The sequence below is a fragment of the Carassius auratus genome, unplaced genomic scaffold (assembly GCF_003368295.1).
Source record: "Carassius auratus strain Wakin unplaced genomic scaffold, ASM336829v1 scaf_tig00029149, whole genome shotgun sequence".
Lineage (NCBI taxonomy): Eukaryota > Metazoa > Chordata > Actinopteri > Cypriniformes > Cyprinidae > Carassius > Carassius auratus.
The window spans coordinates 9,315-23,503 of record NW_020525741.1 but is presented as its reverse complement, the minus strand read 5'-3'; the positions used below and the strand labels follow the sequence as shown (position 1 = coordinate 23,503).

Genomic DNA, 14,189 nt, shown 5'->3' with positions numbered 1-14,189 from the left:
ATATTTATATTTTTCTATTTATTTATAGTAAAATAATAAAATCACTCAAGTGTTTTAAAAACGTATTCTCTTTTCCTCATGTTTCCAGCACCTTCCGCCTCCGTTACCCAGTAAGACCCCTCCTCCCCCCCTCCAAAGACCACTCGAAAGCAGACCTCCATTGATTCGGGAATTGTCCAATAATCCAGAAGACGGCATTGTCAAACTGAGACATCCGATCGTGCCTCTTCCAATGATTTTCCGTCAACATCCCTGACAGTATGGCATGATGAATACCTCACCTCGGCCCGCTCAAAACGGCTGATGATGGTCCAGTGCCCGATCAGACCCCGGTGACAGTACACGGTCACCTCAGAGATGCAGAGGAACCGGAGTCAGGGAGTTCTGCTGCATGTTTAACTAAACCTCCACTTGAGATGAATCCAGGGTTTTCTCTCTTTAGGCAGGAGTGCACATTATCTTTGAGACACGTGACCAATTCAATCCATTTTAGTGTCGCATAATTTCCTCTTTCTCTCATTTTTATATGATATTTTTATCCTCAATATATACACATTTATGTACAGAGGTTTGTATATATGATTTTATTTTATTGTTTTCTTGAAATTAAATTTTATCCTTTAATTCACCATTTATAAAAATTGGCATTTTTATCCAAAAAGGGCTTGATTTTCATTTAGTTTTTTTAAGAGCGGGACAGTATAGATATTCTTCCATGCATCTTTTATTGTTTTTATATTGTTGTTGTTGTTCATTCTCATTTGGAGTGATAAATGTCATTGTACCTATCAAGCATAGAAACCACATACAAGTATATCGATAACATTGACTGCTCCAAATCCACTACTGACTTCTGAATAAACTCAATCTGTTTGTAAAGTGCCTCTCGTTTGATAGTAATTTAATCCAGTGCAATCTAGACATTTAGCAGATATCAAGTAATGTGATGTTAACCAGTGCAAACCTGCTCAACGCTGCCTGGATAGTGAGGTAAGTTGAGTTGAGTTCATTTATTAAATCACTGCTTGTTGAAACTGACTCATCAGCTCAGTGATCAAGTCCTTGAAACATGAAAATATACGTTTTCCAATTAGGATTTCCAACTGGACTCTCATTCTGACGGCACCCATTCACTGCAGAAGATCCATTGGTGATCCAACCTGTTCTGATGCATCTTTAAAATTGTTGCTATCCAACCTAACTGTGTAACGGAGTTAAGTTTTGTGTTCACATTTGTGAATGGGACATGAAAATGTAGTGCGCGGCAGGAACGACTCGTGTGTGTTTATGTAAATGTGTGTTTGAGATGGTGCTGTTGGGTCCAGTCCAAGAACGTGTGAAATGATAGAGAACGAGATAAACAGTCTCACGGTGTCTTTAATACCCGACTGAGTCCGTTTCCCACGGTACGCTATCAACATCTAACCTGATTCATCCAGCTGAAGATCCCCTTTGAAAGGAAAGGTCATATTCAGGCGTTTCATGATCAAATTCAATCAGACTCTCCAGGCTGAGCTTCATATAAGTAGCTTAGTTTTTTCTTCAAAAGATATTGTCTGTTCTTTTTTTGTACTTCGTATCATTTTAGTCACACTGCTGTCAGAACTGAAATAAACCCAAAGTTATATTTGACGCTTCATTGAGCAGTAGAGCTGCATTCATTTAGCAGATGACTTTGTTGTTTATTAGAGGATGCTGGGAAAATATCCTGCTGGACTGTCAGTCGTTTTTCCTTCGTGTTAATTACAGAGTTATTGAGGCCTAATACAACAGCGGCAGCAAATTAAATTTAACTTTCTATTTAAACCAGAGGCAGAAAAGAACTTAACTCCGTCATTCCCAAAAGATTTCCATCTAAGTGAGAACTAATGTGATTTGCTCCTTGAATAGTCCAGTGAAACAAATTGCATGTCTTTACAAGTTTTTAAGAAGTTAATAATATTTTCTCATTTTCGTTTAGTTTAACTTGATTTACTATAACTTGATGTACTAAAACTGAAATAAAATGTATATAGATATGTTAAAAAATAACTAATATTAATTACCCCCTCCAAAAAAAATAAAAAATGAAAAATATTAAAACAAATTCAAAATATTAATAAAAAAACATAAAAATGCATTTTGTTACTTGAATTAATTGTTAACTTAAAATATTTAAGAATAAATAAAACTTATTTTATTTTTATTCTTCATTTAGTATAAATTGATGTACAAAAAATAGCTTAAATGAATTGCATAGATATAACTAACAACAAAACAGTGTTAATTTAAAATCAACTAAAATGAAAATGAAAAATATTAAATTAAAAACATTCAAAAATATTAATGAAAATTATAATACCTCCGTGATAGAAAATAATGCTGGTGCAACTTTGATTTAAATGAACTAGAGCAATCTTGTGCCAAATCTAGTGACTGTACAGTATTTGTTCTTTTGTCTGGATCCACCATTGTTTAATGTTCTCTATAGACAGTTCTTGTAGAAGTATTTGTAGTTCATTGAAGCTCAAATGTTGACCGAATCTTGTGCCTGACATCCACATCTGTTCATCTTCAGAAATCTTTTGTGCCTCATTTTAAGTGTGTTCGATATACGTGTCAGATCCCAGGTGATGAAACCGTCACCTTGCGAGAAAAGATGATTACATTTGCTTAAGCAATTTACAAGGCCAGCAGTGACATAGACATGGAGAAAAAACCCAGTTTCATTTATGTGCTGAAATATCATCTGTGGTCAAGAAATCAAAAACAGGCCGTAAGTCCGTGTGAAATGATGTCCTGGCACGGCTGATTGAGTATGCCATGTGTAATGTATTGCCTTCACTTCTGATTGACAATAAACAATAGTTGTAATGCAAAAGCAGAGCTTAGTCCAAAGCTGCACGCTAACCGTCTCAGACGTCGACCCATATAAACATCTCATTACCGACAGATGCTTCGAGTCTCCTTTATTGAAATTCTTTTGCTGTTCTATGAATCACTTTGTGCTGTTCTGATTTTAATATAACTGATATATATTCATACAGGAGGGGCCGAGGGCTAAATTGAATCCATATTTCACTGTGATTGTGTTTGGTCTCTGGTGCGGTCTGTCACAGCCGGCTCTGATTGGAGGGGAACATCCTCCATTGAACCTCGTCTGTGTACAGATACAGAGACAAAAATGGCTCGCTTGTGTAACCCTGGGGTGAATTTAGGTAAACTGGCCTGCTTTTGGTCAACCGTCTCAATAAATCACTCACAGACCCACTTCCATCTAAATCACGAAAATATCTGTTCAGCTCATATTTCTCCATGAAATGAATACATTGATTGACTGGATGACATGCATGTTTTCTTCATTTATTGATGTATGCATGTACGTATTATCACTATAATGTAAATAATAATTGATGAAGGGGCATTGAATTATTAGAAAATAATGCACAGCCAAGGTGGTGTGTTTTTTGATTAAGTTTTTTTTTTTTCTTCATTATTCTAATAATGCAACCGGCCATCATCCGTTACTAACTTTTTATTTATTTAATTGTTTTTATACATATTTGGGATTTGAAAGGAGCATTTATTATTCAAAAACTTTTTATTTACTGATTCTGTTTAATTTTTATTATCTTTTTATATATATTAGTAAACACTGTCAAACTTCACTCATTTTTTATTCCTTTGTTTTCTACACTGTATGTCTTTTTGGATAAATATTGTTTATGATTTTATAAATACTCTGAGTTAAGCCATTTGTGCTCGCTCAGTTTTCTTCTGTATCAGTGCTGAATTATGAGCGTCTGACATGGTAGATTTTCTCTTGTCTTGCAGGTATTGATCAGCTGGTGGTGTTTTATTGCAGGTCCCATTACAGCAGCAGATCAGTGAGAAAAGCAAAGACAGACTCGTTTCCACTGCAGATCTCACTGACTGAGTCCTTGGAGGCCGAGGCCTATTTCGGAGTTATCTGTCCATTCCCTCATTTCCAGCAAGAGCTCAGCTTGAGCCTGAGGTTTGGAGAGCTTGAAGATCCCAGGGTACAGAAACAGTCCCACACAATCGTTTGTGGAATTTACCCAGAAAAAAATGTCTTAACGTCTGTGTTTTTAGAAGCTCTGCTACAAAACCTATTGAGCTGCCTCGGTGCATACTGCCTATAGATGTCCTCTTAAAGGAGTAGTGCATTCAAAATCAAAATGTATTAAAAATATACTCCCCCTCAGGCCATCCAAGATGTAGATGAGTTTGTTTCTTCATCAGATATGGAGAAATGTAGCGTTTTATCATTTGCTCCCCAATGGATCCTCTGCAGTGTATGGGTGCCGTCAAAATGAGAGTCCAAACAGTTGATAAAAACATCAAATTAATTTTTTGGGCTGTACAGTTCCTTTAAATGGAATGTAACCTCATTAATTAGTGATTTGTAATGTTTTATATTGGCAGTATTAACATCAATATACAGTAGGTGACAAAATAGGAAGAATCGATGATTAAGGTGCATGCATTTACATCCTAAAAGTTAGCGAACTAGGTTTTGGAACAGAGAGCTAAGGTTTATTTATAGTGTGATTCTGTTCTCAGGGATATTAATGGCATTTTAATTTTTGTGGCATTTAAAGGCACTGTGTTTATTTAGCAAAATGCTCTTGGTGGTTCTATTGCAGTGATTAATAACACTCATCCAAACACTCATCCCACAAATTCAAGAGCAAGCGTAATGTTTAAGTTAAGTTTAATGTTTAATAATTTGTGAGCAGAACTTTATGCTCGTGTCCACACATGCTTCTCAAGTTTAACTAACGAAAGGCTTCTGCTCGAGGCTCAGATGTCTGGAGACCTTGCCTTTTATTGTGTGTCTTGAGGCTCAAAGCCAGAATGACATGATAAAACTGTCTCCTGCTGTCTGGCTTGTGTTGTCATCTTTTCTTTACAGTTTATCATGATGTGGAACAAAACACAAAAGTAATTTAAAATAAAAAAATGCATAATGATCCCTATACATATAAAGTCTCTCAACTAATTTCAATAATAAAAAAATGGTGTTAACTGGAATTATTATAAACTTGATTTTATAAATAATGAACTTAGTACTTTAATTCCATTTTTTTTAGTTCTAGCATTTGTCATTTTTGTTTGTTTTTATTTCTGAAGTATTTCTAATTAGACACTTTTTTTATTTCGGTTTTAGTAATTGTATTTAATGAATTGGAGTGAAATGTTATCAATTTAAATTTATAACATTTCAATTGAAGAACAAAATGTTTAATAGTCATAGTTTACAATACACTTTTAAAAATAAAGGTGCTTCACGATGCCATAGAAGAACCTTTTGTCTATGGTTCCATAAAGAACCTTTAACATCTGAAGAACCTTTATGTTTCTTAAAGGATTCTTTTGTGGCAAAAGAAGGTTCTTCAGATTATAAAAATGTGAGAAAGAGATGGTTCCTCTAGAGAACCTTTGACTTAATGGTTCTTTGTGGAACCAAAAAATGGTTCTTCTATAGCATCACTCGAAGCACATTTATTTTAAATCACTAATCAAAATGGAATGGAATGGGATTGAAAGGAATATTATGTTTTGTTTACTGCTTTATATATATTTTATGTAATACTCCCAATTTTTTCGCAAGTCAATGTATTTTTTATTTTATTTATTTATTTATTTATTTTTATTTATTTATTTTTTTGTAGTGCAATAAGTGACCCATTGAAAATGGAAATATTTGAATAGGACCAGATGTCCCAGCCTTAACTGGTTGGCTGGTTTAAGAGGGGGTTTGGACACATTTCAGCTCGGGAAGTAAGACTTAAACCAGCTATCAAACCATCGTAGGCTGAATTAGGCATTTTCAGTGCGGTATTAATATATAAAATTATCTGTTAGCACTGCGCAAATGAAGATTCACTTTCTGTTTGCCTGCACATTTTGACAAAAGAGAAGCCTTTTTCATTTACTTTTTCACATCACTGTATCATTTTTACACATTTTCTGTGTATAATTTAATAAGACTGTATTATGTTTTCCTACAAATTTCCATTATAGTTCCTGCTGTGGCTGAATCTGAAAACATTGTATATGTGGGAACTGATAGAACTGCATCGATTTGCTGCGTTATAAAGTCGTCCAATTACCATCCCAAACTAGGTGTGTGTTTCTGTCGATTTTATGTAAATGTTGTGGGCAAGCCTGCCAGTGAGACAAATATACAGAGGAAAATCATCCTTGTCCTATTGATCCTGGCTCATATAATCACTAATCTATGGTCACAGTCGAACACATCGATCAGGGCACTCGAGTGACACGGTGAACAATGCTCCAATATTAGTCCGTTGCTTTAGCTCTGGCTTTCTTGTGTTGATGTATTTTCTAAACAGATACAGTAGTTGGGGCAAATTATTTTTACACAAACGTCATGAGTCACAGTTTGTTTCTTGCTGTTGAAAGTCAGAGTCTGGTGTCTATTACTTAATGTGTAAAATGCATCATGATTTCCACAAAAATATGAAGCAGCACAACTGTTTTCAACACTGATAATACAAAAAGGCATATCTTTCACATCAAATCAGAATATTAGAATGATTTCTGAAGGATCATGTCATTCCGAAGACTGGAGTAATAATTTTAAATGTGTGTAAATGGAAAACAGTTGTTTTAAATTGTAATGTTATTATTCAATTTTACTTTGCTAAACATAAGCTTCAAAAACATTTCAAATTGGTCAAAAGTGCTGTATTGTAGCCAGAATAAGCTGTAAAGTGGACCAGGCTTTATGCTAATAGTCAAACTACTAGTTCAGTGAATCTAGAAAGCGATTAGCTCAAATAAAAGTGTGATGTTGAAGAACAGAAGCTCGCCAAATATTGAACTGCCTGAAAAATACTTTAGTTCTCTCTCAATCCATTTTAGCATGCGCAGAAATACTTCACTTCATTAAAACCAAAGAGTTTCTGTAACTCAGAGGCACATTGATATTCGGTTCATATCGCACACATCAGACACTTCACAACTGATTTCAATAAGATTAGCATTGGCAAGCTGCTAAAAGCATCCAAATGCACTTTACAGACAAATACTGTGTAAGAGAGTTGAGTTTTAAATAGACAATTAGCTGTTTTCTCTCTGTTTATCAAAGTCAGTCAGTCAAACAGCTGATAAAAACATCACAATAATCCACAGCACTCACTCCATCAGTTAACGTCTTGAGAAGACGAAAAGCTGCATGTTGGGTTTTTATTTTAAACCGTCATTCAGGTGTTTTACTTTAAACCATTCCTTGTGACCAAAATATGAGTCCATAATCCATAACGCCACTTCCTCCAGTGAAAAAGTCCATCTCCTGTTGTCTAGCACATCAAAATCCACCAACATGTTTGTTTAGAGCTGTTTTGAACTGTTTTCATTTGTAACGGTGCTTGAACAGTGCCATATTTCTCTCCTAATTCAGACCTTTTCACTGGAGAGAGTAATATTATAGATAGAGGACTCATATATTAGCTGGAAGCATCAGTTGAAAACATCTTGATGGATTTGTTTCTAACTAACACGCTGCATTTTACTTCACAAGACAATGATGGACGAAGGACAGTTACTTGTGGAGTATTGTGATGTTTTTATCAGCTGTTTGACTCTCATTCTGACGGCACCCATTCACTGCAGGGCATCCATTGTGTGGCATCTACATCTGGGATGGCCTGAGGGTGAGTAAAGTTTAAGGACATTTTCACTTTTCCAGTTAAATCCAGCATATAGGCCACTGACTGTGTTTTGGAGCGGAGCTGTTGTGTGTATCTGGTTTGAGTGAAATGTGTTTACAGCACGTGACATGCCGCTTTCATTTATCAAGCAGGCTGTGCATTAGTGCCGCGTGTGTGTGTGTTTGCTATTAATACATTTTGGTTTGTGTGACTGTGTGAAATGAACAGGGTTTCATCTTTTAACGCCTCTCTTCATGTAAGCGCACACACTGGCTGACATGAATTATTCGTCAGACATTTAAATTCACTCTCGCTGCACAGGCTTTCCTAGTTCAGAAATGTCACAGTTGAAAAAATTCACTAAAGATCTTTCGTACATAATTCAGTGATACTGGATGTTTCATGGAAATAACCTGTTTGTACGGACAAGAATGTGAAACTTTTTGTCTTGTTCAGATAGGTGGCAAAATACAATTTATTTATATATTTTGAAATATCAGACTGAAATCACTATTTTTCTGCAGCCCAGACACACATGAATTTAATGTTTACAAATCAGATCCAAACCTGATTCCAAACTTAATATTTGCAGTTTAAAATCTGATATATATATATATATATATAGCTTTTATTATATAGTTATATAATTACGCATGCTTACGTTTGTTTTCTGATTATTATATTATGATTTAGTGGATATATGAATGCACAGGTGTCCTATTCAAAAAGTATGTTGTTTCATGGTTTAAAATTGACATGAATTGTTGCAAAACTTTTTTTTTTTTTTTATCCAAATATGCCGTATATATATATTTGCAAAAGTTCTGGTTTACCCACAGTGATGGGATTTATTAAATACTGTAACAGATGCAGTGTATTGTCTTTAAGTCTCATCTCTTTCACATTTCTCAGCACCCATCCGGATGCTCTGATGGTCTGTTTAATAAGTTTAGCAGCCGTGATAATCATGTATTCATCCTATAGTTTTGCTGATTACTTGGAATGCAATGTGTGTTTGCGCACATGTTTGTGTGTGTATTTTGGGGGGTATTTTTAGCTGATTTTTGGTGCCACAAGTAATGCAATGAAAATTACACACTTCATCTTTAAACTACAGTGTAAAAAATATTTTTCAAAGTCGTATATATAGATTATTGGAGTACATTTTATTTATATATACAGTCTTGTTCAAAATAATAGCAGTACAATGTGACTAACCAGAATAATCAAGGTTTTTAGTATATTTTTTATTGCTACGTGGCAAACAAGTTACCAGTAGGTTCAGTAGATTGTCAGAAAACAAACAAGACCCAGAGACACGCTCTTAAGGCTGTGCAATTGGGCAATTAGTTGAATTAGTTGAAAGGGGTGTGTTCAAAAAAATAGCAGTGTCTACCTTTGACTGTACAAACTCAAAACTATTTTGTACAAACATTTTTTTTTTCTGGGATTTAGCAATCCTGTGAATCACTAAACTAATATTCAGTTGTATGACCAGAGTTTTTTAAAACTGCTTGACATCTGTGTGGCATGGAGTCAACCAACTTGTGGCACCTCTCAGCTGTTATTCCACTCCATGATTCTTTAACAACATTCCACAATTCATTCACATTTCTTGGTTTTGCTTCAGAAACAGCATTTTTGATATCACCCCACAAGTTCTCAATTGGATTAAGGTCTGGACATTGGGCTGGCCACTCCATAACATTAATTTTGTTGGTTTGGAACCAAGACTTTGCCCGTTTACTAGTGTGTTTTGGGTCATTGTCTTGTTGAAACAACCATTTCAAGGGCATGTCCTCTTCAGCATAGGGCAACATGACCTCTTCAAGTATTTTAACATATGCAAACTGATCCATGATCCCTGGTATGCGATAAATAGGCCCAACACCATAGTAGGAGAAACATGCCCATATCATGATGCTTGCACCTCCATGCTTCACTGTGTACTGTGGCTTGAATTCAGAGTTTGGGGGTCGTCTCACAAACTGCCTGTGGCCCTTGGACCCAAAAAGAACAATTTTACTCTCATCAGTCCACAAAATGTTCCTCCATTTCTCTTTAGGCCAGTTGATGTGTTCTTTGGCAAATTGTAACCTCTTCTGCACATGCCTTTTTTTTAACAGAGGGACTTTGCGGGGGATTCTTGAAAATAGATTAGCTTCACACAGACGTCTTCTAACTGTCACAGTACTTACAGGTAACTCCAGACTGTCTTTGATCATCCTGGAGGTGATCATTGGCTGAGCCTTTGCCATTCTGGTTATTCTTCTATCCATTTTGATGGTTGTCTTCCGTTTTCTTCCACGTCTCTCTGGTTTTGCTCTCCATTTTAAGGCATTGGAGATCATTTTAGCTGAACAGCCTATCATTTTTTGCACCTCTTTATAGGTTTTCCCCTCTCTAATCAACTTTTTAATCAAAGTACGCTGTTCTTCTGAACAATGTCTTGAACGACCCATTTTCCTCAGCTTTCAAATGCATGTTCAACAAGTGTTGGCTTCATCCTTAAATAGGGGCCACCTGATTCACACCTGTTTCTTCACAAAATTGATGACCTCAGTGATTGAATGCCACACTGCTATTTTTTTGAACACACCCCTTTCAACTAATTCAACTAATTGCCCAATTGCACAGCCTTAAGAGCGTGCATATCATGAATGCTGGGTCTCATTTGTTTTCTGAGAATCTACTGAACCTACTGGTAACTTGTTTGCCACGTAGCAATAAAAAAATATACGAAAAACCTTGATTATTCTGGTTAATCACATTGTACTGCTATTATTTTGAACAAGACTGTATATATAGTGTTTTCTAATCTCTTGATATTTTTCCTTGACAGCCATTCTCCCAGTGACTGCAAAGCCAGGTAATTTTGAATTAAGGATATGTTTATGTCAGAAACACGCTATTACAAAGTTCATGTTATCTACAGTAGGTAAGAATCACATTGCAGTTTTGGAGACTTTCTGATCTGCATTTCTCCACCTGATCCTTGGAGGTTTATGTCTTTTCAAACCATCCTCCTCACTTTATGTGTTGCCTGTATAGATGCATATCTTCCTCCAGTATGATTGTTACCATCTGCTGTTGATTTAAACTTCTTAATTAATGCCCCGATAGAAGAAAAAGTGTCAATTTTAAGCAGTTAGTTATTTTATTACAGCCACTTCTTGACTTGTGCAGCACCAGAGCTTTTTGTCACACGTCAATACAGTATTATTTTGTCTTTTCCACACTTTCTATTGGTGCTAATTATTGTGATGCATATCTTGAAATGGAAACATCAGTCTGTTTTTTTATTTATTATTTTTTTATTTTTTTATTCTCTTGGCAGCACCAGCAATATTCTACCCATTTGGCTCAACAGCAGGAGACAAAAGCAATCCTGTTGATGATGATGGGAGCTCTTCAGTTATTCAGCTGTCGAGTCCATTTCTGTTCTTTGGCCGCACATACCAGCAGATTTATGTAAGAATTTGACTCCATCTTCATTCTAAGTCTAAATGTGACTGAAGGGTCTGTCATCATTCGAACTTGTAATTTTGACTGATGTCTCTTATTACAGGTTAATAACAATGGACATCTCACATTTGACAAGCCTTCATCACTATATACTCCTTACTCATTTCCTGCTAATAGAAGCCAAGATATAATTGCAGGTCTCTGGACAAACCTTAACAACAATGTGAGAGGTGTCATTTCATACCAGCAGTACACTAATGGAAATGTACTTACACGTGCCTCTCAGGATATAAACACACATTTCCCAAATCTGACTTCCAACGCTTCTTGGGTCTTTGTAGCAACTTGGGATAAAGTCGCTTACTTCAACTTAAGCAGTACAGTACGTATGATATACTGTTTTACTGTCTGATATACTGTTTTCACTTCATGAATGATAGAACACTAAGAGATTTTGTTTTCTTCTTTCTCTTTTTTCTCAATATTTTCAGGAGACATCTTTTCAAGTGGTTTTAATTTCAGATGGAAATTTTTCATTTATTCTGATGAATTATGGTGACATTGCTGTAACAGAACATCCAGTGCAGGTGAAAGAAACTTGTTTCTGTCTTAGGAAGAAAATGTTATTATCCAGTATCATAGAACAGTATATGTATGTGTACTGTCTAAATTTTCATTTGCTTTTACATATTTTGTACAGGCTGGTTATGACACAGTAAACTCCACAGACTACTTTGTGATTCCTGGATCAAACAATGGGAGCATCATCTCAAACCTCAGGAACTCCAGTAATGTTAATGTTACAGGCCGATGGGTCTTCAGGGTGGACGGTGGACAACACAACATCTCTAAAGGTAAACACTAGATTAGGGGTTTTCTACAACCAATGTTTTAATCAGTTTTATAGAACCCTGTGTGATGTTTAAAACAAATAAAAAATTTAATTACACTGAATATTTTGTATAATATTTTATGTCTTTTAGTACATGTCAGTCAGCTTTAAGCTCATCTATATAGTAGTTCACTTCTAAAAGACAAATTACAGATGCACACATAAAATTGCAGTCTTTCTCTTGCAAAAAAAAAAGACAAAAGTGTTGATGACTCACTCTGTCTATATATCACTCTGTCGCATCTTTTTGGCTGTGCATTTATTGAATGAGCACTGTGCAATGTCCGAACTGATTGCACTATATTTTCACTGTTTTATTTTATTTTATTTTATTATTTTTTTAATGTAAAATCATTTTCTAACTGTTTTTAAATGTTTTAATCATTTTAAAAGTTTTAAAATTGCTTGTTTTATTTTTTGTTATTATTTTTCTTCATGATTATTTTACTTTCTTTTATGTAAAGCACTTTGAATTACCATTGTGTACAAAATGTGCTATATAAATAAACTTGCCTTGCCTATAATCAAGTTTGCTAAAGAATCAAAATCAGAATGAGCTTTTTCGCCAAGTCTGTGCAAGCACACAAGGAATCGGCTCTTGATAAAGTACATTCATATATATATATATATATATATATATATATATATATATATATATATATATATATATATATATATATATATATATATATATATATATATATATATATATATACATGAATAATAATAATAAAAAAACAACAAAAGAGAAAGCACAGGGCAGAATATTGCACTTCTCGAGTTCATGAGGTGTTTAATGGTGTTTGTGTTCATCCTTTCAGAAACAGCAACCACAAACTCGACAGGTAATAATGCTGTGACTGACTGAAGACACACACTTATTATCATTGTAAATCCTGATTTGAAATAATAGTCTAGTAAAAAAAAAATATATGTACACATGATTATGTCGTCATTTGTTGCATCAGGCTTTAATGGCTTATATAGTATGATATTGTGAGAATATTAAGCTCATACTCCTCAGTTTTAGTCCCAAGCAGAGTATATGAAATTTGGTGCAGATGCTTATATTTATATGGCCAAAAATTAAAGAAAATTCTGAAAGCTTCCAAGGTAAATCAATCTGATCTTAATAAATGTATAGCAGATACTTACATAAAACTAATACAAATCTCACTATAAATCTCCCAATAATTTGTCTCGGTAAGATATTAAAATGCTTAGTTTAGTTTTTATTGTGGGGAGCAAAACATAAAATGCAATGCAATTCATTTATGATTGAGAGATATAGAAATAAATAATTCCTCAAAAAACTGATGATCACTTTTGTTACACACATTTGAAAATTATTTTTCTAAATAATTGTGTATGGATAATCAATTAAACCTAAGTTGCTTCAGTCCAGTAAATATTCATATTGAAATATAATTAACAATATACAAGTTCATCTTATAAAATAATCTTATATCTTATAAAATTGATTTCACAGCAAAAAACAAAAACAAAAAAACATGTAGTTTGACCAGAAGTTGGACATTTATAGAGTTATACTAAAAGGCTTTTAAATGCTTGGTACCTCCAACTAACGGAGCCAGTAAACATTTCCACTTGATTTCATATAACCACATTCAATTGTTTGGGATATAACTCAACAAATGCTGAGATTTTGTGTTTGTGTTTTCTCTTTAGTCATTGGATTTCGAGTGAGACTTAAATCATTTCTTGACCTAACAAACAGTACAAACACCAATACAGTTTTACAGCAAGTAAGCTACACATACAGCTATTTATACATTGTCTATATTGCTATTGGAGGACGACTGCTGGAAAGTCTGATCTGTTTGTCCATCTCTGTTTCAGATAAAACAGGAGCTGGTCAAGTATGGTCTGTCAAACAGCATCGAGTTGAAATTAAGAAAAGTGCAAAAGATAAACCCATAATACCGGTCACCTTCAGAAAAAGAAATAAAACCGGTTAATATCTTAAATGTGCTCAGCGAATATCCCAGTGATCATGTATAGAGTTGAAGACACCAGTTTTCATTAAGATGGTTAAACACCACATCAGCCAGTCTACATTTCTGTATTAATCAGCACTGATTTTGATACAGCCTTCATGTAGCTGTAAAAATGTAAAAAGTTCAGTTCCCAGG

At 34.6% G+C, this 14,189-nt stretch overlaps 2 protein-coding genes across 2 annotated transcripts in view; both read left to right on the top strand.

Annotated features, from left to right (window-relative positions):
* LOC113079754 (dedicator of cytokinesis protein 1-like) overlaps positions 1–879 on the top strand; it is a gene marked incomplete at its 5' end in the record, with an annotated part of 36,455 nt that extends 35,576 nt beyond the window's left edge. The window contains one exon of the mRNA XM_026251959.1: positions 89–879. Within this exon, the coding sequence (XP_026107744.1) occupies positions 89–256 (168 nt within the window). The remainder of the gene's footprint in view (positions 1–88) is intronic.
* A 2,284-nt stretch (positions 880–3,163) lies between these two features.
* Positions 3,164–13,977, top strand: LOC113079755 (sushi, nidogen and EGF-like domain-containing protein 1). The gene is made up of 11 exons (XM_026251960.1): positions 3,164–3,176; positions 3,814–4,019; positions 8,136–8,139; positions 10,522–10,548; positions 11,017–11,150; positions 11,248–11,526; positions 11,636–11,731; positions 11,845–11,998; positions 12,858–12,881; positions 13,726–13,802; positions 13,897–13,977. The coding sequence occupies exons 1-11, from the start codon at positions 3,164–3,166 to the stop codon at positions 13,975–13,977; spliced, it is 1,095 nt and encodes a 364-aa protein (XP_026107745.1).
* Positions 13,978–14,189: the final 212 nt, after the last annotated feature.

Excerpts from the sequence above, each read along its gene's own strand:
- LOC113079755 (XM_026251960.1), top strand. Across the intron at positions 11,527-11,635 it reads ACTTCAACTTAAGCAGTACA|GAGACATCTTTTCAAGTGGT; the intron begins GTACGTATGATA and ends CAATATTTTCAG. Across the intron at positions 13,803-13,896 it reads CCAATACAGTTTTACAGCAA|ATAAAACAGGAGCTGGTCAA; the intron begins GTAAGCTACACA and ends TCTCTGTTTCAG.